Source organism: Pteronotus mesoamericanus, unplaced genomic scaffold (genome assembly GCF_021234165.1).
Source record: "Pteronotus mesoamericanus isolate MK-2021 breed Mesoamerican mustached bat unplaced genomic scaffold, CSHL_Meso_final contig_221, whole genome shotgun sequence".
Taxonomy (NCBI): Eukaryota; Metazoa; Chordata; class Mammalia; order Chiroptera; family Mormoopidae; genus Pteronotus; species Pteronotus mesoamericanus.
In genome coordinates this window covers 10,714,487-10,738,859 of record NW_026555092.1, presented here as the reverse complement: position 1 = coordinate 10,738,859, position 24,373 = coordinate 10,714,487, and the positions used below count along the sequence as shown (strand labels likewise).

General features: G+C 50.7%; 1 protein-coding gene across 1 annotated transcript in view; it reads right to left on the bottom strand.

The window, feature by feature from the left end:
- CUNH1orf94 (chromosome unknown C1orf94 homolog) overlaps positions 1 to 24,036 on the bottom strand; it is a 35,589-nt gene extending 11,553 nt beyond the window's left edge. Inside the window, exons 1-4 of the mRNA XM_054571540.1 lie at positions 23,708 to 24,036; positions 6,895 to 7,586; positions 3,741 to 3,998; positions 2,326 to 2,501 (exon numbers count right to left, since the gene is read on the bottom strand). Of these exons, the coding sequence (XP_054427515.1) occupies positions 2,326 to 2,501; positions 3,741 to 3,998; positions 6,895 to 7,586; positions 23,708 to 24,036 (1,455 nt within the window). The remainder of the gene's footprint in view (positions 1 to 2,325; positions 2,502 to 3,740; positions 3,999 to 6,894; positions 7,587 to 23,707) is intronic.
- Between the last annotated feature and the right edge of the window lie 337 nt (positions 24,037 to 24,373).

Below are 24,373 nucleotides of genomic sequence, written 5' to 3'. Positions count from 1 at the left end.
TTTTCATTATCCCCGAGCCTCTTGATCCTGGGAAGCTGGGAGAAGGTAAATAAATTATGCTGCCTTTCTTTACCACCTGGGGCTGGGGAGGGGTCATCTTCTACTGTGACTTCAGCTGGGCTGAGTCAGCAGCTACACTGCCTCGCAGAGCCCAGGGGCTCTCCCTGCCGGGCCCTCAACCCCACATGCCCAGAGGCCAGGGAAGCTGGGAGTCAGCCCTGCAATACAAACACTGGCATCTCTTAAGACCAAGGGCCTCCAGGCTCAAAAGGACCACATGATTATTTGTGGGATATAAAACAGAAAGCAACAAATGAACAAATTAAACAAACTCATAGACAACAATGTGTTGATTACCAGAGGGGAAGGGCGCTAGGGGAGAATGAGGAGAATAAAGGGGGTCAAATATCTGCTGACAGAAGGAGACTAGACTTTGAGTGGTGCAATATACATGCAATATACACCATGCAATATACAGATGATGTATTACAAAATCTACCCTTGGAACTTATATGTTATTAACCAACATTACCCCATACATTTAATTTAAAAAATATATATCCAAATCTCACCCACTCCAAAAAGTCAAGTCAGAAGAAGTCAGCCTAGCAAAGACATACTACCTGCACTTTATAAAGCAAACCATTGTGAATTAACTTTGCATGGTAAGCCCTGTGAGTGCACTTTAGAGGAAATCAGTTTACACTAAATAAAACTATGCAACTGTTTCTCTTTCTGCAGCAGCGGGTGCACACAATGCTGGTCGGGGTTGGTTCCTGGCTTGTACTGGACTCCAAGCTTCTTAGTCATCTCTGAACCCCCTCACCTGGCCAGTGCTGGCGGACAGTCCATGCAAAGCAAAGGGTTTGTAAATTATTTAAATAAATGCGTTAATAAATAAACAAAAATAAGTGAGTCGGTGGGTAGGTGAATAAATGGCTGAATAGTGAACTAGCAAAAACAGACAGGCAAGGATGGATGAGTGCCAGTGAAGGTGTTGCTGAACCAATGAGCAGATGAACAAGGACCTGTGCAGGGACAAGATATTCTAGGCATGGAAAGGACAGGCACAGTTTGATTTCCCCTTGGATCACAATTCATGACCACCTCTCACCTCGATGGTGGGAAAGGAGGTCTTCTGTCCATGTGAGGAGACTGTTCTCTTACGCAAACAAACAGAAAAAAGTGCCTTGAAAACAAAGTTTTGGAAGAAAAAAGGTTTTGCTAAACTTTAGCTCCCATATAAGGTTCAAGGGCTAAGTCTGGTGGACCAACTCAGAGAGGCTTTATATGGAGTAGGGAAGAGAGCTTGTGTTCTGTTATAAAGGAAGAAATGACAGGGAAAGGGAGGGGACCACAGCCAGGACCAGAAGCCTTTGGGGCAAATTTCCTTTCCTAGTTGTCCTTGGCGGGTCTTGCCGGGTCAGCCTGGGGCCACAGATCCTCGAGAACCTGGCCCCCACATTGGTGGGCATGCCCACCCTTTCCCCGACACCAGTACGCCACCTGGGAAAGGAGCCGGGGAGGGGAACAGAAGACAGAAATCTTAGACACAGAGCACCTTTTCTGGGCACGCTAAGCACTACCTGAGGGGACGATTAAGCTATTGGATTGGACTATGGTTTAAACCAGAGTGGACATTCATTTGATTTTTCCTGCCTTCTACCCAGTGGGCAGCAGCTCTTAAGGGAGATTAAGTTAAATAGACAGACTGCAGAAACTGCATTTTCCCTGCATAAATAAGTTCTGTGAGTAAAATTTCCAACCCTGCCACAAGTGGTTCACCATCCCTTTGTGGCCAGCTTCTAATTTCATTTTAGCTACGAGCCCAAAACCAAGCATGTGTGCCACCTTAGCGAAGTCTGCTCGGATGAAGTTTAAATGAAGTGGCCATATGATTTATCATCCCCACCAGGACACTTGAGAGGGAAAGAGTGCTATTAATAATTATTCTGGGACAAAAGACCTGCACTGGAACAGTCCCAAGTAACGCAGGATGCCTGTCATCCAACTAGGACCACACTGCCGTTCTATCCCAGGAGCCCAAGCACTGAACAGGCCAAAACTAGCAAAGCAGCCCTGGAATACAGAGCCCCGAGTGAACTGGAGTCCAGGCGAAGGAAATTAGAAATATGTAGACATATCCCTGTGTGTGCACCTGTGTGCGCGTGTCCCAAGGAGAGTCGGTCTGATGCGGCCACTGTGAACGGTGAAGTGACTAGTAAAGGCCCTTTGTGATTTAGGCTTCCTGCCAGCCGAAGTTCCTCTGTGACAGGAACCTGCACAGGTGGCCACCCAGAAAGCCATCAGGACCCACTCACTCACCTGATACTGTGGGAAGGTGGAGTGATTTGTGAACGCGGGCGGAGGTGGATAGTTCAGGTTGAGCCAGAGTGGCTGGTTCAGGGATGCTGAGGTCAAGGTGGTGGCAAAGCGTGGGGTGAAGACGTTCCCTGTGTACTTGAGGTTGTTCTTGTCTGCCACTGTCCCAGGTGGGTTAACTGTAAGTCACAGGAGAGGTGGGTGGTTCAGCGACTGAGGAAGGGAGAGGCCAGGACACCTTTAGCATGACCGTCCCCGGGATTCATGCTCTCAGAGGTCAGGTCTTTTAGGCTCCTCTGGGTTCTTTACATTCCAGTGAATGTTCAGCTATGGGCAAACATCATTAATTCCCACCTTGCCAATTTGGAAGGGGTGACACTCCCCCTGGCTCCTCTGCCACTCTCTTCATCATTCTCTGAAGGAGGAAGACTCACAAGAAACCAGATTGCTAGGCCTATATTTCACCTACCGTCAAAAGCAAGTTCTCGCAATGCTTTAGAAAAATCCAGCTTTGTACAAACAATTGCTATGCCATCGGAAGTCGTTCTTATCAAATTACTGAAGCAGCCCCCTGAGGACCTGGCACAGCTTGTTATCTCTACATTGGAAATATTTTCTTAAAAAATATTTTATTTTTTTTAGACACTTCATTTATTTACTTTTAGAGAGAGGGGAAGGGAAGGAAAAAGAGAGGGAAACATCAATGTGTGATACAATTGGCTGCCTCTCACACACCCCCAGCCGGGGTCCTGGCCTGCAACCCAGGCCTGTGCCCTGAGTGGGAACCAAACTGGTGACCCCCGGGCGTGCAGGCCAGCATTCACTCTGCTGAGCCGCACCAGCCAGGGCAAAAAACATTTTAAAACATTATATAATTCACTGTGGTATGACCCAAAATTAGTCTGAATGAGTGAGAGTAGGTTAAGCTGTTTCAGAATATGAATCCCTAATTCTCTCCTTCTAAAAGCCTTGTGGGCTTATAGACTCAAAGATGGGGCCTCAGTTTCCCCTTACTGGCATCTTTTGTTGGAAAAGGAGCTTTGACTAAAAGAGTTGTAGGAGAGCAAGGGAGAGAAAACAAGGACATAGTCTCAACACACAAATAATCTGAAGTATGGGTTTTTCTCTGGCCTAAGCAACTTGAAGGGACACACTTAGTCAGGTCTGTGTTCCAACCAACCACCAAGAATGCCCATGCGACCCCTCAAAGCCAACAGCATTTCCCTAGCAATTGTATTCCCAATAAGGGAGACATAGGGAGAAAGCAATTCCCCCCATTTCATAGGTTTAACAAGTGACACCCAAAGAAAGACAGTGACTCGCCCATGAGACAACCTTGGGTGGCAGAGCCACTCCCAGGGCCTATGAGGGTTTCTGACTTCCCTTCCACCAACCTTCTCTGGGCAGGGCCAGCTTACATTTCAGCTCCAGCCCGTCCACCTCTTTGCTGCGAAGCTTCAGCTGCCCGCTTGAATTCTTGGTGGCCCCAAGGAACTCATAGAACAGGGTCTTCTCTGCTGGCCATGCAGACTTCTTGCCTGGCAGGGCCATGGACATGGAGCTCCCTGGGTCACTGCAACCCTCTTCATCACAGATGTCCTTCTGGCTCTGGGGCCACTGACTGACAAAGAGCCTCTCTGGACCCTTGGCTGGCTCCTTGGCACCTGAGTTCCATTCTACAGTGAAAGGGAAACCGTGTCAATGATTCTAGAAGGCCATGTGCTAAATGCAGGGTTAGGAGGGTACCTTATTTACATTAAGTGATGGATCTTCCATAGCACACACCTCAGGCTCAGACCTCTCTGGGCTCCCTCTTACAGCCACACCCAATCCCAGCTTTCTTCCTGGGGCTTTCACTGCCCACTTCCCTCTCTGGCCTTTCCCTTTCATGAACTTCTTCCTTCCTTCCTTCTTTCCTTCCTTCCTTCCTTCCTTCCTTCCTTCCTTCCTTCCTTCCTTCCTGCCTGCCTGCCTTCCTTCCTTCCTTCCTTCCTTCCTTCCTTCCCTTCTTCCCTCCTTTCCTCTTTTCCTATTTTTTTCCACCATCCCTCACTTTTTTCCTCCCTTCCTTCCTTTCAGCCAACCCCCCATAGTGCCAGGTTTCAGACAAGAGCTGACTTGGACACAGTTCCTACCTTCAGGGAGCAACTGGCTTATGGGCGAGACACCCACTCCCACAGACACGTGGCCTAAGCCACAGCCTGGCCCTCATTGTGGACCCTGCTCATGCTCTGATGCTCACAGGTGATTCAGCTCACTCGTCAGCACCATGCCCTGACCTGCGTACTGGGGACACTGTGATGAGTCAGAGCCAGACTCTGCAGGAGCTCACAACAAGGAGGAAGAGAGAGACAGGCCCAGAAATAGCTTTGGGACAAGGCAGATGGGGACTGGGAGGTGACAGAGGGACAGAGTGGTAGAAGTGGGTGCCTGAGAAAGCGCCTGTCTGAAAGGGTCAGAGGGCTTCCAGAAGGAAGTGGCCCTTCAGCAAGGCCTCACATGCAGGGGTAGGAGGGAGGAGGGCATGGCAGGCAATGGGTGACAGCAGGCCAAGGCAAGGAGTCATCAGAGAGACTGAGTGAGTCACAGGATGTGGTCAGTGCCAGGCTCAGGCCTCTCTCCAAATAGACTAAGTGTCCCCCTGCGCTAGGACACAGTCTGGACCATCAAGAGACCCTCCCCAGCAGAGGTCTTCATCCATGTTTCCTTTTCAGCAATGGAACTCTTTCTTCAAACAAAATAAAGAAGTCATTGCTTGGTTGGAGTAGGGAAGAGGCCTTGGCCCTCCCAGTGTCCTTCGCTCCCTCCCCAGCCTGGGGGTCCTGGTTCCATGACGCTTGGCTGGGTAATGGCTTTGGATACACAGCAGGCACCTCAGATCATTTTGGTAGCTACTGGATCAGAGGAACTTGGGTCCAGTGTTACCTGCTGGGAGTGGATCTGATCCCACCAGCTCTTGCTCCCCCTTCCTTCCCAGCCCAATGGCCTTGGGGCTAAGTCTGGGCATGACTGAGCCTGTCCTCCTAGCACCATCCCAGCAAAGGAGAGAGCTGCTCTAGCCTGAGCCAGTTTAGGAGAAAAAAATGACATTTTTAGCAAAACATGTCCCTAGAGTCTCTTCCAAGATTTTCCCTGGTTACTGAGTATGGCCCCCAGCTAGTGCGCTGAAATAGCAGTGCCCGCTAATAACAACGGCCCTTTCCCCAAAGGCCCAGGCACCTGCAGCCTCTCACACACGCCTCCGGTCGCCTTCAACGTGCTCACTGCTCACGCATCCCCAAAGCTCGCTCTTCCAGCGTCTGTGCACACAGGCACGCACACGCTTGTCACTTCTTTGACTCACATGTATACAACTACACACACAGGATGGACATACCTACACACACAGATGCAGCCACATCTGCATTTTCTCTAAAAAATACACTCGCACCTGCAAAGCTCCCTTTGGCACACCTTTGACCACACATTCGCACGGACAGGCGCACACCCGTGGTAGGGAGGGTGGGAAGGACAGGCTGCCTCCACCCTGGCAGCCCCATCAGAGACAGACATCCATGCACACCTCCTGGGGAAGGAGCGGGGAGAAAAGTCACCTCCACGCAGGGCTAATCCTTTCACACATGCTGCCCAGTGTCCCCAAAGAGCCCCCTGGCTCCTAGAGGCTACCCAAGACCCAGAGTCCAGCTTACTGTCCACAGCTCTGATTCCATGGCCCTCCACAGTGCCCCAGCACACGGAATGTTCTCTAGGGTAACCACGTTCCTATTTTCTTAGGAACATGGATTTGGGTCCTTTCAATGCAGGTGTCTCTCAGTTATCCTCATAGACTAGGGATAAATTTCTTTTTGGTTTACTCCTAGTGACAGCGGACTGTAGGCAAGTGCCACTGCCATCAGTCTGCCTTCTTGGAACACTCCAGTCTGAGTGACTGAGTTAGAACAGGCACAAAACATAGAGCCTGGGGGCGGGATGGGGAAACTTGGGACATGGCCCCATCTCTTGGGAAGGATGAGGACTCCTTGGTTAGGGGATGGAAATGTGCTTTCCTAAGGCCCTGGGGGTGTTGGGAACAAATCCCAAGGCCAAGAGTCTCAACTGATCCTGGAGAATTTACATACTCTCCCTCTGCCCCAGAGAGAGGGTCAGGCCTCGTTGTCAGGACAGGCCCCTCCATCGGAAGCCAAGGGACCCCAGCTGCCAACCAAATCTCTCCCCTCTCCTGCTTCAAGTCCCCGTTCTGCAGCTCCACCCAGGACTCAGCCAGGATAAGCGCTTCCTTCCACGTACCCTGAATGCCCAGTGGGCTCACTAACGAATCAGGTACCAAATGTGCCTGTCTTCTCTTCTCAGAGCACATTGGATTAGCTGTGCCCTGTACATGGGCATCCAGCCCAGGGGGCAGATGGGCACTAAAAACAGCTGCCCCTGGGGGCTGTGCACGCCAGAGAGACCTCCTCGTCCGTCCTACTCTGCACAGAGATGCTGAGTGCACTGCGGCAGCCCGACGGGCTTTTCTGTAAGTTTCTCCTCCTTGCAGGACCACCTGCTAGGCCTGCTTTCAGCCCCACTCACCCATCAAGTGGTGCCCCTCCACGTCGGGGTCTGCCTCAGGCTTGGAGCAGATCTTGGCAAACACGGGGAGCTGCTTCTTCTGAATGGGGAGCTCCAGGAGCTTGTCAGCGGCCGCGGGAGGAGGCGGGGCTGGCAGCAGCAGGAATGGGCCCAGCCCTGCGGGCTCCTTGGGTAGGGGGCCACTGAACATGCTGTTCTGCAGGAAATCCTTGATGGCACGTGTCTCCTCCATCACCACCTTGTTGTCGGGGGCCTTGGACATTTCTTTGGACTTCAGTGGGAACTGGGCCAGGAGCCTGCTGATCTCCGAGTTGGAGGTACCCAGGCTGTGGCCCCTGTCATCTGTCCCCTTGACACTCTTGGCTTTGGCGGCACGTAGGATGCCCGTGACCGTAGTCATGGCAGAGTCGCAGTCCTGCCTGCTGCTGGTAATGGACATGGCCACCTTGGGCTCCAGAAGCTTGTCACCAGCAGTGACAGGGGCTTGCGGGGGCTCCCTGCTACCTGTTACCGGAGGAGGCGTGAGAAGGCTGGGCGCCGGCTTGAGTTCAGGCCCCTCCGGAGAGCTGCCCGGTGACTCCTGCTCCCTAGAGCTTCCTGTGACCAGGACGAGGTGCTCTTTGGTCAGGTTCAGGAACTCCTGCTCCACCAACAGGGAGATCTCATCTTTGTCACTGCTGAGCTCCAGAGCTCTGCAAAAAGGTCAGATAGACAGGCGGCTTTAGTGCCAGCTCAGGAAGAATGGCTCTGCAGCAAGGCCAAGCCCCAGGGAAAGGGGGTGGAGAAGGCAAGAGAAACCAATGGCTTTCTCGAGAGAGAATATGGACCAGCAGTGGGCTCCCCAGGGGTCCCCACACCACGCCAGAAGGCGCAGTACCGAGAAAGTGATTCTGGGAATCACAACACCTGGGTCCTTTCCCGACACCGTCTTGCCGAGTGAGCTGAGCTCTAATTTCAGATCAAGGCCTCTGGACTGGGCCTCACTTCCTGGGAGCACTGGCAGTTGGTTGGTCCCTGCACAGATTCACAAGCATTTATCTGTATCTAAACAAGGGCCTCCACCTGCATCGCAGACCCTGGCCCCCAGTTGGACCCCGAGGGGCAGCACCAGCCTGATGGGGCCCGATGGTCCCATGTACTCTAGGCTCCTGGTTGCTGGCGCTCTCCAGGTGTGGGAGAGGCTGCCAGGCCTGCTGGCCTGGCTCGCGGCCCAGCATGCCCCTCTGGCATCCTTCGCAGGGGGGCACCTTCTACCCTGGCACACCCAGGAGAATCGCCAGCAGCCAGTTTAAAACCAGATACTATCCCTACTTGATGGGCTCCCGTGAGGGGCGGGTGAGGTGGCCTACACAGAGCAGTCTACTCGGTGCATTGGCCCCGGGAAAAGGTGGTAAAAGTGGTGGAGAAAAGGTTAGAGGGGAAAATGGAAGCTCCCCATGAGGGGAACTTTGCAGCTGGGGAGGCCTGGCACACGGTCCTGCTCCAAGACCCGTTCCAAGGGCCCGGTGGGTCCCAGCAGCAGCGACCACAGAGGCAAATTGTGCCTTTCCAGTAATGCTCTTTGTGCATGAGCACATGCATACTCATACCTGTGTACACATGTATGTGTTTGATATGTACATACAAGGGGGCACACGATGACTCACACATCTCCACACAAAGAAGCAGGAGTAGAGTCACTGCTTCTGACAACCAACCAGACTGGGTACAGGCTACAGTCCCAGAGGCTTCCTGCTGTGCGGGGCATTAACCCCACAGCTGCTGGGTCCTGAGGCTCAGGGCTCCTGCAGAAGGGAACAGGAGGCCAGGGCACTTGGGCACATGGGACAAGCTGAAGATACGGGAATGTGTTGCTATTCCAACTGAGACAGCCATGCCTCCCGCGTGTAGCCTCCCTGGGTCTGGAGGCAGGGAGCAGGGCCAGGAAAAGGCAGACTCCAGCCAAACGGGTCTGGGTCAGAATCAGGCACCACTCACTCCTTACTTCATGTCAGATCCTAGAACCTCCGGGACTCCCCTGTAATGTGTGTCTGACACCAGCAGCACCCGCCCTCATGGGTGGCGTGAGAACTTGAGATAATCCACGTGCGAGCTCAGCACAGATACTCGTGCACCGGACGCACCCCCAGCCCATTGGCTGAGGGCCTTGGCTAGAGTGGGCTGGCCCAGAGAGCCCTGGCGGTCAGCAAGGCTGGGTGTGGGGCAAGGCCAGCCTCGACTGTCACCTTCTTCTTCCCCCATTCTCTCTCATCTCCCTCTTCTTTGCCCTCCCTCCTATTCCCTTCCTTTCCTCCTTCCCATGTCTAGACTTCATCTATTAATAGGCCTCACTCTCACCCCTGTGTCCACAGGAACAATTGGAATAAAGAGGTTGCCAATCCATGATCCCAAGTTTTAGATCCCCCTTCTTCCTCTACATCCTCCTCCTCAAAGGGAACAGGTGAGTCTCGAGTCACAGAAACCAGACATTTGAAGGATCAGTCCCCCACGAAAAAAAGTTACAAAGCAAGCTATGTATCACTTTTCTGAATTAGACTTCCTATAATTATGTTAATTTTTAAAATTGTGATCATGGTGTTACCTAAACAACCAAAATAGAATCCTAATCTCTTAGAGATACTAAAGTATTTACAGATACAATTGCATCTGCAATTTGCTTTAAACTGAATCCAGCCGGGGGGAGGGGAAAGAAGGGAGGGAGCAGCAGATGAAACCAGACTGGCCCCGTGATGATCACCTCTGAAGCTGCGTGATGGGTACCTGGCTTCACCGCGCATGATTCACTCTGTTTTTGTGTTTGGTTTCTGGTTGTTATTCTTTAATCAAAATGTTACATGACACATGAGCACACTAAAGTCTCACCCCTGAATCCTTTGAAGTACCAGCTCCAAGGAGAAGTCAAAGCAGCTTCTAAAAGGCCCACAAGGCTCAAGGTCCCTGTACCAAAGAAGGCCCCACAGGAGATCCCTGCTCATCCCCCCAGAGGACACTCCGCCCACCCCACCCCGCCACCGGGGCACCAGGCTGATGGAGAAAATCTTCAGGAGCTGAGTGTGACCCCTGCTCATACTCCCAGTCATTCTCCCCTGCCAGGTCACCGGGGTCAATGGGCCTCTCAGGAAGCTGGCCAAGAAAGGAAGGGCCCACCCTGGCTGTGGGTCCTCCGTGTGCCACTGAAAGGCTGCCCAGGGCACCTGCCCTCCCTGGACCAGCCTCAACAGACTCCTGTTTCCCTTGAATCTGCTATGAACCCCATCAGGTGGGAAGCCAGACACCCACCTATAGGCTCAAATTTAATCCTCCCCACAAGCCTGGGGGTAGAAAGTTACCATCCTCACTTGACAGATGGGAAAAGTGAGCCTGCAAGAGGCTAAGGACCTAGTCCCCGGGGTAGTCAAGAGGCTGGTAGGGGCTGCCGATGGTGGGGGCTGCCGTTACCACCTCCTCCCGCCCACCTGCTTCTTCTCCAGGGATGTTATTCAAGGGGGCCTCCCAGCTCGGCTCCAAGGTGGGCTTTGCTCCCCAATCTGAATGCAGTCAGGGATATCGCGGGGCCCGTCCCATCTCTCCAGGCTGTGGAGGAACATTGCGGCAGAGCCTGAGCCTGTCATCGTGGCATTAGCCGTCCCTCACAGCTCCCTGTCGGCAGTGCGTCTGACTAGCACCTCCTGTGGGTCTCCTGTCCACTTGTGGATAAAAATGTTAAAAGGGAGAGACTCCCAGGCTGGCCTTAGGGAGGCTGCTGGAGACCCTCCCCGCAGCCTGACAGCAATCCTGGATCGACGCTCTGAGGGGATCAACCAATCAATCCAGTCACTGCCATCCCATGTCTTCTATAAGGTAGCTTTTGTCCAGCACCTTGCTGCAATCAAGACTCAGTGTAGTTACAAATTCCTGATAGAGGACCTCCGGACCTGTCCCCTCCACCCGCATGAAAACAAGATTCATTTGTTCTGGTTTGTTCTAGAAAAGTGCATGTCTGCAGAGCTAGGACATTCTCGGAACTCAGATCAAAACATTCCCCTGTTTAAACCCTCCTGTGGATTCTCATGACGGCTCCTTCCTGACCCCACCCCCAGGGCACCACGCAAAGTGGCCTTGTCGCACCCTCCCATTTTGACTCCCCCTTCTTCCAGCCACTCTGGCCTTATAAATATTTCCTGACATGCCAAGTTCAACCCATCCCCGGGGCCTTTACATGTCCTGTGGAAGGCCACATCGCCCCTTGGCTGGCTCCTTCTCATCATTCCCACCTTAGTTCAAGTTTCATACTCTCCAAGTAGCCTTTCCTGTCCCTTTCCTAAAAGTGTCATTACCCCCTCCCCACCTCAGCGCACCTTATTAGGCATTCCCTGCTCCATCAAGTTGTTTATTTTCCTCCTAATATTTATGACTATCTTCTGGCATCTTTTTTATGTCTTTACTCCTCACAAGAACATATCTTCCCTGAGGGCAGGGACTTGTATCTTCTTCACCACAGAGGCCCAGGGGACTAGAACAGTACCTGGCACATAACTTCAGCTCAGTAAATATCTGTTGAATAAATAAATGTGTGAACTGGCTCATGAACGTCTCTTTACACTTGTCCATTTGTTGGAGCTCTTGAAATCAAGAGCTCTATTGCCAAAGACTGTCTCACTCCTTGCATGGGTTACAACCTGCCTGCTTTTGATTCCATGTCCCGCCCCTGCCCCCACCCCACCGCCCCCATCCCACCTCTGGCCCAGCATCCCTGTGAGCTGTTTACTAACTGCCCTGCTAGGTCCAGTCCTAAGAGCTCCCAACCTCTGCGAGGCAGGCCCCTGGCAGACCCAAAACAGAACCTGTGTCTTAGCAACCACCTTGGTGCTCACAAAAAGATTTTTCATTCTCCTTACAACTTTGCTGGGTTCAACATCAAGCCTGCTTGCCTGCATTTCTGGAGTCTTTTTTTCCCCCTCCCTTCTTAAGAAGTTTTGCCGATGTTGGCACTTCTCCCGTGCTATTTCCTTTCTCCTTTGAGTTGGTAAAAACCATGAAATCTGCCACAGACTATCACAGTGAATTATTCAGGGAGGTTAACCCAGCTCCCAAGAGCTGACAAAGGAAGCAGGGGTCGGAACTGGTGCTGTGGCTCCGGCTGCCGCCGCCACCTCTGCTCACCCACCTCCAGAAATGATAGGTGTCTGGTGGAGGCTTTGTATGCGGATGCTCTTCGTTATTTCTGCGTCTGCGGCGTGCAGAGTTATATAAAAATAAAGGCTATTGACTGGCTGGCACCCCTTCCCAGAATAATGACTAAGCAAGCATGCTGTTAGCTCCCCAACAGCAGTTCTGTGTACATGATAACACGGAGCAAAGATGAAAACTGCTATTCATCTGAGCCAAACAACAAAGAAAATGCAAACAGAAAATTGTTAGTGCTGGAAGAGGATACCAAAACACATATTTTCTCCGCGCTATGGCATTTCACACCGTCCACAGACAGGGTACCCAGACCCCGTGCCTATGCCACGTGGCTGTCCGAGGAGTGAAGCGTGGGATGGGCGCCGGGTCCTGCACAGACCTAGGCTTGGATGGTGGTCCCTCCACAGACTGATCTCCTGCTGTGGGTGAGATTCTGACTTCCCTACATGTCTGCGTGGGCAGAGCAGCCGAGCGCACCGGCCATGAGCCGAGTCCCTGGAAGGAGGCAGAAGCCGGATTCAGATCCCCGCCCCACAGTGGAGGCCAGACCTTAAGCGAGCTGTGGCAGGTTCTAGTTCACAAAATAGGAAGAAGGATGAGTGTCTCTGGAGTGCGAACTAACCAGCCAGATACCGCTGAGCACCTTCCAGGCAAAACTCTCATTTTAACCCCCACAACAGCCCCCCGTGGGGTAGTGGGGTAGTCTGATGACAGTAATGGCCCCATCTTATCACGTCTTTGATATCCTGTCTCCACGTGCTTTGGTAATTCCCACCCATCTTGATTCAGGTAGTAATGTAAAGTGCTTGGGCATTAGGGCTCAGCCTGTTGTTTCTTTCGGGATTCGGCCACCTCCAGGTGAACAAGCCCTGGGGAGCCTGCTGAAGAATGAAACGTCCCACAGAAGCGACCCCCGACAGCTGGCCAGACCCAACAGACCTGCAGGCGCTGGGTGAGCACCATCCATCCCAGCCGAGCCCAGCCCCCACCAGAAGAGCCACGTGGCTGACCCCAGCCGGGACTGCTCAACAACAGAGAGGTGAGCTAAGTAAATAGTTGATATTTTGAGCCACCAAGCTTCCGGGGTGTTCTGTTAAATATCAAAAGTTAACTGATACAGGGAGATACAACTAGCCCAGTTTTTAAAATGAAGAAGCCAAGGGACAGAAGTATTGGGGAATTTCCCCAAGGTCATTGAACTAAGAAGGGACAAAGTGGTGAGCTGAGGCAACCTTGCTCAGATGCCTCTCTCTTAACCACTAGGCCACTCTGCTCTGAAAACCAAAGTGAAATGCCGTGTGTGAGAATACCAGCAGCGCACACCTGAGACAGGAGAGCGAGGGAGGGCTCTCTGAAGAACTGTTGTTTCAGCTGGGGCCTATGGGTAATAAGCATTTTGCCAGATAAAGCAAGCAAGGAAGAGCCTTGCAGACATAGGGAAAGTCATGTGTGAAGATCCCAGGGTGCACGAGGGCTCGGTGCCTTGGTGGGACCATGCTAAAGTGGGTGGGATACGTTCATGACAGGGTGGGGAGGTCACAGGAGGTGAGGTTAGAGGTGGTAGGAGATAGAATCTGCCAGATCTTAGAGCGGTGCTAAAAGATTTTATTCTAAAGGTGCAGGAAAGCCATTGGAGAGATTTCAGCAGGGAAGCGTGAGGGTCTGGTTTCGTCCAGGGAGCAGTCCCGAGGAGGGACCGGAGGGGACTGAACCTGAGCCAGGGACCTGTGCTGTGTCTGCTAGGTGCCAGGTATTACAGTTGGCACTTGACTCCACAATAGCCATGAGGAATAGGGAGACATCTTTATCCCCCATTTAGAAGAGGAAACTAAGGTTTGGGAGTTGGACGATGAATTTGAGTTCACCCAAGAGAGTAAGTGCTGCAGCAGGATTGGGAACCAAGTCTACATGGCTCCAAGTCTTTCCTCTCAGCTACCACCCCACGCTTCTCCCAGCAGGAGAAGTGGGTCAAAGAGCAAGACCTTGGCGGTCAGGAGACCTGCATTCAAACCCCAGCTCTATCATATTTTCCAATGGGATGACCTCAATTCACTTCCCTTCTCTGAATCTCAGTTGCGGGATGGCCAAAGGCCAGGAGCCAGCAGCAGCTCGGAGGATGAGGCTGTGGAAGGCAGAACCTGGTGGGCGGGCGGGTGTGCCACTTGGGGACTTGAAGGAGCCGTGGCTGTGAGTGGGGGTGACAAGGAGGCACCAGAGGGCCCCAGACACAAAAGGGCCTTCACCTCGGAGGCAGAGGCCCCGGCACCAGCCCGCAGTGGGCCCCCACCCTCACTTGACCCAGGCTGAGGGACATTTCCCTGGTGCTTATGTCACAGCACCCAGGGTGGCCCCTGCCCACTGTGGACGGAAGGGGTACAACCGTCTCTGTCAAAGCTCCCTTGTGTCCTCCTCCAGTGTCCCTCTCCTCCAGGTCCAGGATTCACTCAACTGCCCTGGGGCCCCCACCCCAGACACACCACAGCCATGCACACACAGCACAGCAGTGCACACACACGCACCAACCCACGCACAGCACAGCCATGTGTACACACTCGCCACAGCCATACACACACCCACCTATGTGCACACATGCAGCAGACATGTACACACACCAGCCCATGTGCATGCAAACACAGCACAGCCACGTGCACACACACTGTACACATACACCACAGACATGAATACACATGCACACACAGCACAGCCATGCACACACCTCTACAGCCATACATATACACCCTGTGCACATGCATACACCCCACCACCCCCACCCCCATAGCCTTGTAAAGAACCAGCAGGAAGAAAAAGAACCAGGGAGAAGGCTGGATCCCGCCTCTCTCATGAACTGAGGGGCCTGCGCCAAGGTTTTTCATTTGTGGGGTTGAGGGGAGCCGCAGATTTAGCTGCCATCCTGTGGGGCTCCACACCTGTGTCCCAAGGGTATCTGGATCCCCACTGAGCTCTGTCTGCTGGGACCTCTCTCGTGCGGACAGGGGGCTGGGCAGAGGGCCTTCAGAACCTCAGGCTTAGCGCTGCTCCTCCTCCTCCACGCAGGGGGCTCTGGTGAGGATTAAGTGAGATGATGAATGTGAAAGCACTTGGTAAACTGTAGCAGCGCTACGCAAATGTTAGCAGCTCCGACTGAGAGTCCGAGAGAGGCTGTGTGGTGCAGGGGAGGCAAGGTGGGCTGCAGGCTTGGAGCCCCACTGACCCTTCCCAGTCCAGGGCCGCGGGCTACGGGTGGAAGAACAGGGAAGGCTCTCAAGCCTGGTGCGGGCAAGGGGGCGGGGCGGGGTAGTGACACGCCCCGGGGGGCGGGGGGTTAAAGGAGGTAACACTGTGAAATCCCTCAGCTGCCCGACGCCAAGCCTGGACTTCGTATTCATCTCATTTCTTAGCAAAGGCCTGTACAGAGAGTAGAGTCATTTTTTACAATATCTCTGGCACACACTTAGAATTCCATAAAGGTCATTCTCCTTCCTGCCTGCTTTCCCTTGGAACACCTCCTTCTCAAAGCTGTGTCCCTTTTTGGCCTGAGGTTTCATCAAAGTATCAGAGAACTTTCTATACATATTCACAGGAGTCACCTGCAGCGCTTGTTTCAAATGCAGATTCCCGGCCACCCTTGGGAAAGTGGCAGTTGAGTTGGTCCAGAATGGGGTCCAGGCATCTGCAATCGGAGCAGGTATCTGTCCTCCACCCTCTGCCCCCAACTCACAAGGTTTCCGTGCAAATGATGTACTGGAAGGCACCAAACCAGGTACGAATTTCCATCCACTTTCCAGCTCCTCTCTGATTGGCAGGTGGAAGTGAGACACCTCCCATCCCACCTCCTCCGCGACCCTCCACCCCCTGGAGGGGAAGGAGAAGTGGAGAAAGCAGGACCAAGGCCTGAGCTGGGCCAAGGACTTGGACGAGGGATTCAGTGAGCTGGGGAATGAGCTGGGGAATGAGGCAGGAAATACTGAGGAATAAATACAGCAATAAAGGAGCTTCGGCTGGGAGCTTCGGAGTGATTCTTATTGTTCAAATTATCTTTAAAACTTTTCATTTGAATCTGTTTAATAAGAGAAGACCTACCCTAAGGAAGAGGTATTTTTTTTAATGTGACTTGGGAGCTGAATTGGAAAGAATGTTGCAACAAAGATATTAAAAAGGGGATTAAACCAAACCACTGGTGGCCAGTCTCTGCAGGCTCCCACAACCTGTAACACAAGTCCCCAAACCATAAAATTAAATTAAAAAGGGGGACAGGGGACGTGGGACGTTAATCACGATTCATCTTCCCTTCACCACTCATGGTTCCCAGTGCTAAGCAGACACGGAAGGACTCTTCTAAAGGGCTCCTGGCGTCTGGGAAGGAGCCCTGGCCTTGAAGACCCGCCAGGTTCTATTCCTGCTCTGCCCCATTTGAGCTGCATGACTGGGCAAGTTGCCTAACTTCTCTGAGCCTCAGCTTCTTCATCTGTGAAAGGGGAGTAGTATCAATCATCTACTGCTAAGACAATGAGATAAACAAGAAATTAAAATTCAGGACCTGGCACACATCAAGTGCTCAGGAAAGTGTTACTTTCCTTCTCTGCAGCTTAAAGCAAGAGGGGGGAAACCTTGCATTGTCTTGGCTTATTGATATTCTGTCCCTTTGTCACTCAATGCTTCCCCTGATGATCGTGACTTCTTGCTTGGATTGTGGCCACCTCTGGGCCTCAGTCAACCTCCTTGCAGTGGCACTTTTATGGTTCATCCATCATTCACTTCCTCATTCATTCATTTACACTGCATAGTCATCAAATGCCAGGAACTCAGCTGGGTGCTGGGGAGACGAAGATGAGTAAGACACAGTCCTTGCTCTTAAGGAGCCATGGTCAGGAGGGGGAGGAGTATTTTTGCCACAAGGCAGCATACAATTTGTGCCAGGTGACCACTTATCAGAAATCCCACACCAGAAATGCACCAACAACACCAAATGGGAAGTTGTGTCCTCCCCTCTGGCCAACGGTCAACTTGACAGCTGGTTCTAAACTGACTCTTCCATTCCATCATCCTCCTATAAAGACCCCTCCACTTGGTCTCTCCTGATGAGCTCACCTGCTTTCTCTTATTAGATAATGAGTTATGGAAACCAACTGTTATGTTCCCTTTTTGCCCTAGCTGCCAAGAATCTCAAAGCAAAATGCTGTCCTCAGCTAAGTAGTTTCCCTTAGGTTAGATTTTCTGGTATATAAATCTCCTCTCCCCACACCATTCTTGACTATTTAACCCCTGCCGTTTTATCCTTGATAATAATAGTAATGATGGTGAAAATGGTGGTGGTGGTGATGCTAATGGTGGGGGTGATGATGCTGACGGTGATGATGCTGATGGTGATGATGGTGATGATGATGATGGTGATGATGGTGATGATGCTGATGGTGATGATGGTGATGATGGTGATGATGGTGATGATGCTGATGGTGATGATGGTGATGATGGTGATGGTGGGGGTGATGATGCTGACAGTGATGATGCTGATGGTGATGATGCTGATGATGGTGATGATGCTGATGGTGATGATGGTGATGATGCAGATGGTGATGATGGTGATGGTGCTGACGGTGATGATGCTGATGGTGATGATGGTGATGATACTGATGGTGATGATGCTGATGGTGATGATGGCGATGATGCTGATGGTGATGATGCTGATGATGATGGTGATAATGCCGATGGTGACGATGATGTTGACGGTGATGCTGCTGATGGTGATGGTGGACCTGGAGTCCTTTTCTTATGCTAGGTGCTGGGTGAGCTTTCCATACCTTATTTCATTAACCTCAATAATTCTTGAAGGTGGCCACTATAACTTTTTCCATTTTCCAGATGAGGAAAATGGGGCACAGAAAGTTTGAGTACCTTGCTTACAACCAGGAAGTATGCTTGGATTCAAATCCACCTGTATTCTTATTTTTTTGTTATCTGATACTGATATTGTTATCACCTTCAAACACTTAGGAAAGAGAAGGAATATTATTTACTGCAATTGAAAAGAAGAACATGGAAGAGAGGAAGAAAAAAATGTTGAATGGGGGTGAGGAGTGAAAAATTCAGAGGATGACACACTTATTTTAGGCCTTTAAGGATGGGTAGGCTTTCAATAGGCAGGGATATGGAGGAAAGGCATTCCTGGTAGTGGAATAACCTGAGCAAAGGCGAGGAGATGTGCACCTGCCGGTAGCTCGCCTTGGTTATAGAGTGTGGAGGAGAGAGCAAGATGTGCATCTAGAGACGTAGGTAGGTCCAACTGCTGAGACCCTTGAAACCAGGTCAAAGGATTCAGAAGACAATAAGAGAGCCCCGGAAGATGACTGATTCACACTGTTCATGTGTTTCAGGAAAATGAAGCTGGAGAAGATAGAAGGACATCGAGGAGGGAAAGGAACCAGACACAGTGAGATGAGATGTTGTAACGATGGCCGAAGAGCGACGAGCAGGGAGACCAGAAGTCAAAGACCAACATGAAGGCGAATGCAGTATGTGTGTGGTGACTGGAAGAGGGATGGGTCGGAGGGCCTGGACCTCTGTCTGCCTGCACCATTGCATCCACTAATTCGCTTGACAGCCAGGATGGAGGTGCGTTGATGTCAATGTGATTGGGGTCACAGCAGAGTCTGGGTCTCAGCCCTGGGAAGCTCAGGGGAAGAAGACACTTAAGAGTTGGGTCAGGAGGAAATGATTCCAACCTGGGGTTCAGGGTGTCTCTGAAGTCATTCACAAAATGTCGAGGACCCATGAGCATGCGTTTTAGGCACAAGGTTTCCCTAGATGCACAGAGAGGTGTTTGATTGCTCAAGGAGAGAAAACGTGAGCCTAGAGCATTGCACTCCAAAGGTCTCCAGAGCTGGCTTCCGCTCTAGGGCATCAGTCTATTTCCAACTATGAGTCTTGTCCCTATCATTCCCATCGCCAGGTTTCAAGCTTTTTAAAAAACAATAATAATAAGTAAAAGTTGTGATATACGCCAAGCAACTTTTCCAGAAAAATAGGATACATCCAGTTCTCTAAATAACAGCAGCACAAAGGATTGGTTTGTTCCCTGGGACCAAGAAGGCAACTGTGAGTGTTTGTCGAATGATTCTATAGATGACGGAATGAACAAAGGCCACTTCACAGTCAGGGCAGCAGAGGCAATGGCAGATCCAAAGCCCCTGACTGAGGCTGTGCAGTTGTAGTAATGAGGAGGAATGAGTGAATAAGTAATCCTGGAATTTGAGTTAGTAAGCAACAGGCCACGATTCTCTAAGCACAAATTTAAGACTAATTAAAAGATAACTCAACACAATTCTGGAGTTTAATTGATACTAGATAGAACTATTGATTTCTCCCCCAAAGCCAATTTCTCCTGTTTCTTCTCCTCCTTCTCCATAAATGACACCATTGTCCAAACAGTGACTAAAGCCAAAAACAAGTCAGACTCGATGTCTCCGTGTGTGTGCCCCAAACCATCAGCAGATCTGCTGGCTCCTCTGAAAAAATACACACTGAATCCCCTACTGTTTCCATCCCCACAGCAATCGCTCTGATCCAGGCACCACCACCTGCCACACCTGGACTACTGCAGCATCTTCCCAGAGGTCTCCCAGCTTCCTTTCTCCCGTGCCTGCAAGTCCTCTCTGCAGCAGCTGGAGAGGTCTTTAAAAATTAGTGAATCTGATCAAATTACACTCCTTTCCCCAAAACCTCTGAAGGGTGCCCACAACCCAGAGAATTGAGTATAAGCTCCCTACAGTGATATTCCAAGCTTTCTAAGACCTCTCATCCCTGCCTCTGGTATCACCTTGTTCCACATCTCATCTGTCAATTCACCCCAGCCATGCTGTCCCATCTCTAAGCCACTCCCACCTCAGGGTCTTTGCAGTTGCTCTTCTTTCTGCCTGGACATCCTTTGCCAGATCTTCACCTGATTGGTTCCTCCTGGATATCCAGGTCTCAGCTCAAATGACCACCCTGACCTTCCCATCTAAAGACACTCTCCCTAGTACTTTACTCGGTTTTATTTCTATCAGAGCACTCATCGCCATCTGAAATTATCTGGTTTATTTTTTTATATGTTTATTATTGGTTTTCTCCAACTAAAACACCAGTTATTTTCACATCTGAAGTTATTCTAGTCTTTTATTTACTGGTTTTCTGTTTCTCTCCCCTACTTGAACGTCAGCCGTAGGAAGTCAGGGCCCTGTCTGGTTCACAGCTCTATCCCACTAGCTCTTAGCACTGTGCCAGGCACATAGGAGATGCTTAATAAATACTTGTAGAATGAGTAATTGAGTGAATAAATTCAAAATGTGCCTGCAGAGTGAAGTTGGCTTGGGGAGGAAAGCAAACGTGGTATTAATTGTCATTGCCACGAATACAGAATATTAACAGGGAGGGTCCAATCTGCACAGATTGGATCATGCCTGAATTTCTGCGCTGGTTCTGGTCACTGCGCTGCCACAGAACCAGCAGTGTGGGCAGGAAACTGGCCAAGCTGTCACATGAAGGGAAACTTAGAAAAACAAGAGAAAGGTAGCTTGTAGGAACCAGAAATCCTAAGAGAAGCATTGTTGCTCTCTTTAAACATCTAAAGGGCTATTGCGAGAAACAGAGGATAGACTTGGGTTTGGAGCCCTAAGGGCAGAATCCAGATCAATGGGTATTAGTCGAAAGAGACAGATACAATGGGTATTAGTCTGGTAGAGACAGTACAAGAAAGTGGTCTTTTGATAGTCAGGGTTCATAAGAAGGGAAAAGACTACTTTAAAAAGTGGTGAGCTCTCTGTCTACGAAAGTGTAAACATGGATGGCCACTTAGCAAGGATGTTGAGGAGGGACTCAAGCAGCAGAAGATGGCCTCCAAGATCCCTTTCAAACTTGAGATGTCTCCATTTCTGAAATGTGTAGAGACACAGTCAAGAAAAAGATTTCTGGCTAACAAGAGTTCTAAACATACTTATCTAGCTGCCCCCTAGCAGGAAACAACCAAAAGCAGGTCTACACTTTAAGCAGTAGAAACATTAGCTGAGAGCGGTCTTGTGGGCCTGAAGCCATCCTGTAACACACTGGACAGCTCCCTGGATTTGAAATCTATTGTCTATGTGTGATCATTCAGAATATGAGACTGCCAAATATCCTCACCATCCAAAAAGAGGCCTCAATTTCTAGGGGAGGATAGTTAACACTATCGAGTAGTGGTCAGGGTGGTCGTGGGTTTGCTTTCTGAAACTCCACTGCTTCCTCTCTGTAGGGCCTTGGGCAAAAAAATTAACCCTTCCAAACCTGTTACCTCTTGTGTAAAAGGATTTCATTTCAAAACAGGAGAGGGAGAGATTGAAACAAGAATGGCATAAATTCGATAAACTCAGTGACAGACACATAGACATTCACTATACTATTTGAAAATTTGCATAATAAAACATTTTAAAAGGGGGAATTTAAAATAGTACCTACCCCGAATAATAATTGCAGGGCTTGAAGAAATCATCATCATCATCCTTATGAAGAATTTTTGCAAATCCCAGTTATTACCAGGAATGTTTAAATATCCCATTGAATCAGCCCAACAACCCTATGAAATGCATAGTAATCATCTCTATTTGGCAGATGAGGAAACTGAAGCTCACATAAATTAGACCAACCCCGCAGCTGGCAGAGGGCTGAAATGTGATCTGAAACCAGAGTTATCTGACTCCACCATGACGGCTGCCTCTCTTTCAAGAATAGCTCTCTGTGTTCTACTTGGTTGATATCCGCATGATTATGATATCGTTTATTCACCTAAGTCCGTGGTTTCCCAGCTCTTTTCTCAGTAGCGGAACACTTTTCCAAACACAGTCTTTACTCAGACCTCCAGTAAGTAAAGGCTATTAAAGCCGAACAGCTCTGGCTGAAGGGGGATTGGGGCCCGGCCACCAGACCACTTGATTCCAGTGTGACCCCTGCAGGACCATCGGCTCTAGAAGCACTGTGTAAACCACAGAGTGAAGCCAACAACAACAAAAAGTCCCAATCCTTAGAATTACATTTAAGGAGAGCCTCATTTGTATAATGCAGTTCTCAGCCTCCTGTCTCCCATCACATTTGATCCTCATTATCAGCTCTAAGGTGGACAAGGCAGGGCATATCAGCCTCAATTTGCAGATGAGAAAATCAAGGCTAAATGGAATTAAGCAACTGGCCAAAGGTGAGTCAGTTCACTTTTCGGCCAAGTGCAGACTGGAAATAGTCTGTCTCCATTAACTAGGTGTGACCTGGCAGAGAGGGTGCCATCTACTGGAAATTGCCACTGACCCTGGTTCACCAAGTGGGCAATCAGCTCCTTGGCCATTGAGAGCCTGAGCACAGCCCCACGGGTCCCCTGCCAAGACCCTGTCCCAGAGCAGATGGCAACGGGCAGGGGAGAGGGGCTCAGTGCCACGGTAGCGCTGAACAGCAAGATTTTGGCGGTGGTTAAGCCATTCCTGGCCCAGCCATATCGTGCTGAGCACAGGGCAGGGGAAGCAGTAACAGCCAAAGTGCCCTCTACCTTTGTCTGCAGTCCGGAAAGGGACAGCAGGTCGTGAAACCCCAGGTGGCAGTTACACATTGCCTTTTTCTCAGCTCTTGCCTAGAAATCCCTGAAACCAGACTCAGCTGATATTTGCCTGAATGGTTCCCCCACTCCAGAGCAGCTCTGAACTGAGCTGGAGCATGTGTTGGAACAGGCAACACTTAATTATCACTTAGTCTTTAATTAGCACTTAATTATTAACACAATCCATCTGTAAAATGGGGACACTAATACCTGTCTCATAGGGGCTCTGGGAGGATTAATTAATGTTTGCAGCCCACTTTGAAGATGCAAAGCATTGAACAAGTGCTCAACAGCGACACTGATAACCACAACAAATTCACTTGCTTTTCTTAATGAGGTCCTCCCTTCCTGTCCTTCTGAATATCCATCCCCAACAATATGTGCTCAACTTTGCCCTGGTGGAGAAATATTTAGCTGTGTTTCCCAGACACAGGATTTCCCATCCAGGAAACAGGCTATTTCCAGCCATTTTCCCACACTTTAATTTTCTATTATGTCCTCTGAATATGTCAATGCCTTCCCAGTAAATATTTTGATGTGTGCTCATGCAGCGGCTTCTGTGGAGTCTGAATGGGACAGCTGCTCTCTGTATTAGGGAATTCCAGATGTGGTTTAAAACCACCAGACTCATCTGTGCCAATGCCTAGCCTTTGAAGGTAGGAGGAGGAAGGAATCTTCTAGTTGTCTTTAGGGAAAGCTGTGGGCATCTAACCCTCAGCTCTGTTTAGGGTGGTTTTTTTAAGGTCCTCAGATTTCACTTCTGATTGTTTCGCCTTTAGGATGAGAGCTACCCCCTCAGCAGGATGGTGAAGGAAGAGGCAGCAGAAAGAGAGCCCTGGCCTGGCCCTTCACCCAGGTTACTTCAGGATCCCAGTTAACTCTCCTAGAAAGAATGGACAAAGGACCAAGGGCCGGGGGGGGGGGGGGGGCGGGGGTTAGGGAAACGATAAGGGTCTTTAGGGTTTAACCAGACTGAAGAATGGACCAGAACATTCCCCTGGAAGGTCTGACCTCATCTCCTCCCTCCTCCCTGGTGTCGCCATGGACGGGGATACTCACTCTTCTTGGAAGCTGAGCCCGTTGTCTCTTGGAGTCCCAGCTGCCACAGGGGCAGAGAGCTGCTCCTTCAGGGTCGGGGGCTGCAAGGCCTCCGGCAGGCGCTGAACTCTCTTCCAGATTTCGTGGCAGGTCTTGTCTAGACTGTCTTGGGGTGTGTCGTGGTGGATCCAGATGTATCTGGGGAATGGGCCCAGGGCTGAGGGGCGCTTGGCCACCAGGGCTGAGGACGAAGGGAGCCCATTTCCACTGGCCATCGTTCTCCTGTCTTTCTGGGAGCCCCTCTGTCCACCCAGGGCTCGAAGACAAGGGGACCATCCACCACCCTTCATTCACCAGAAAGGCAGATAAGGATGGGGCAGAAGCAGTTCAGTTCTGTCTGGCTGTTGCTCCACAAGGTGAAGGTGTTCAGAGGCCTCCGGTTTGTGTGAGCGTGGTGGATGGAGGTCAGCTTCCTTTGAGGGAGAGGAGCTTCTTTTGATTTGTTTTTATTTGCTCTTTTCTGATTTTTGCCCCCCTCCCTCTCTCCCGGAGAAGAAAATATTTAAAAGCCAACAAAAACCAGTAGCTTAGTAACCTTGGAATCCCCCTGAGCTCAGGAACCAGGTGCCTGGATGGACAGAATGACATCTGGGAACAGCTGGGGGGGAGGGCTGACTCTCCCCACAA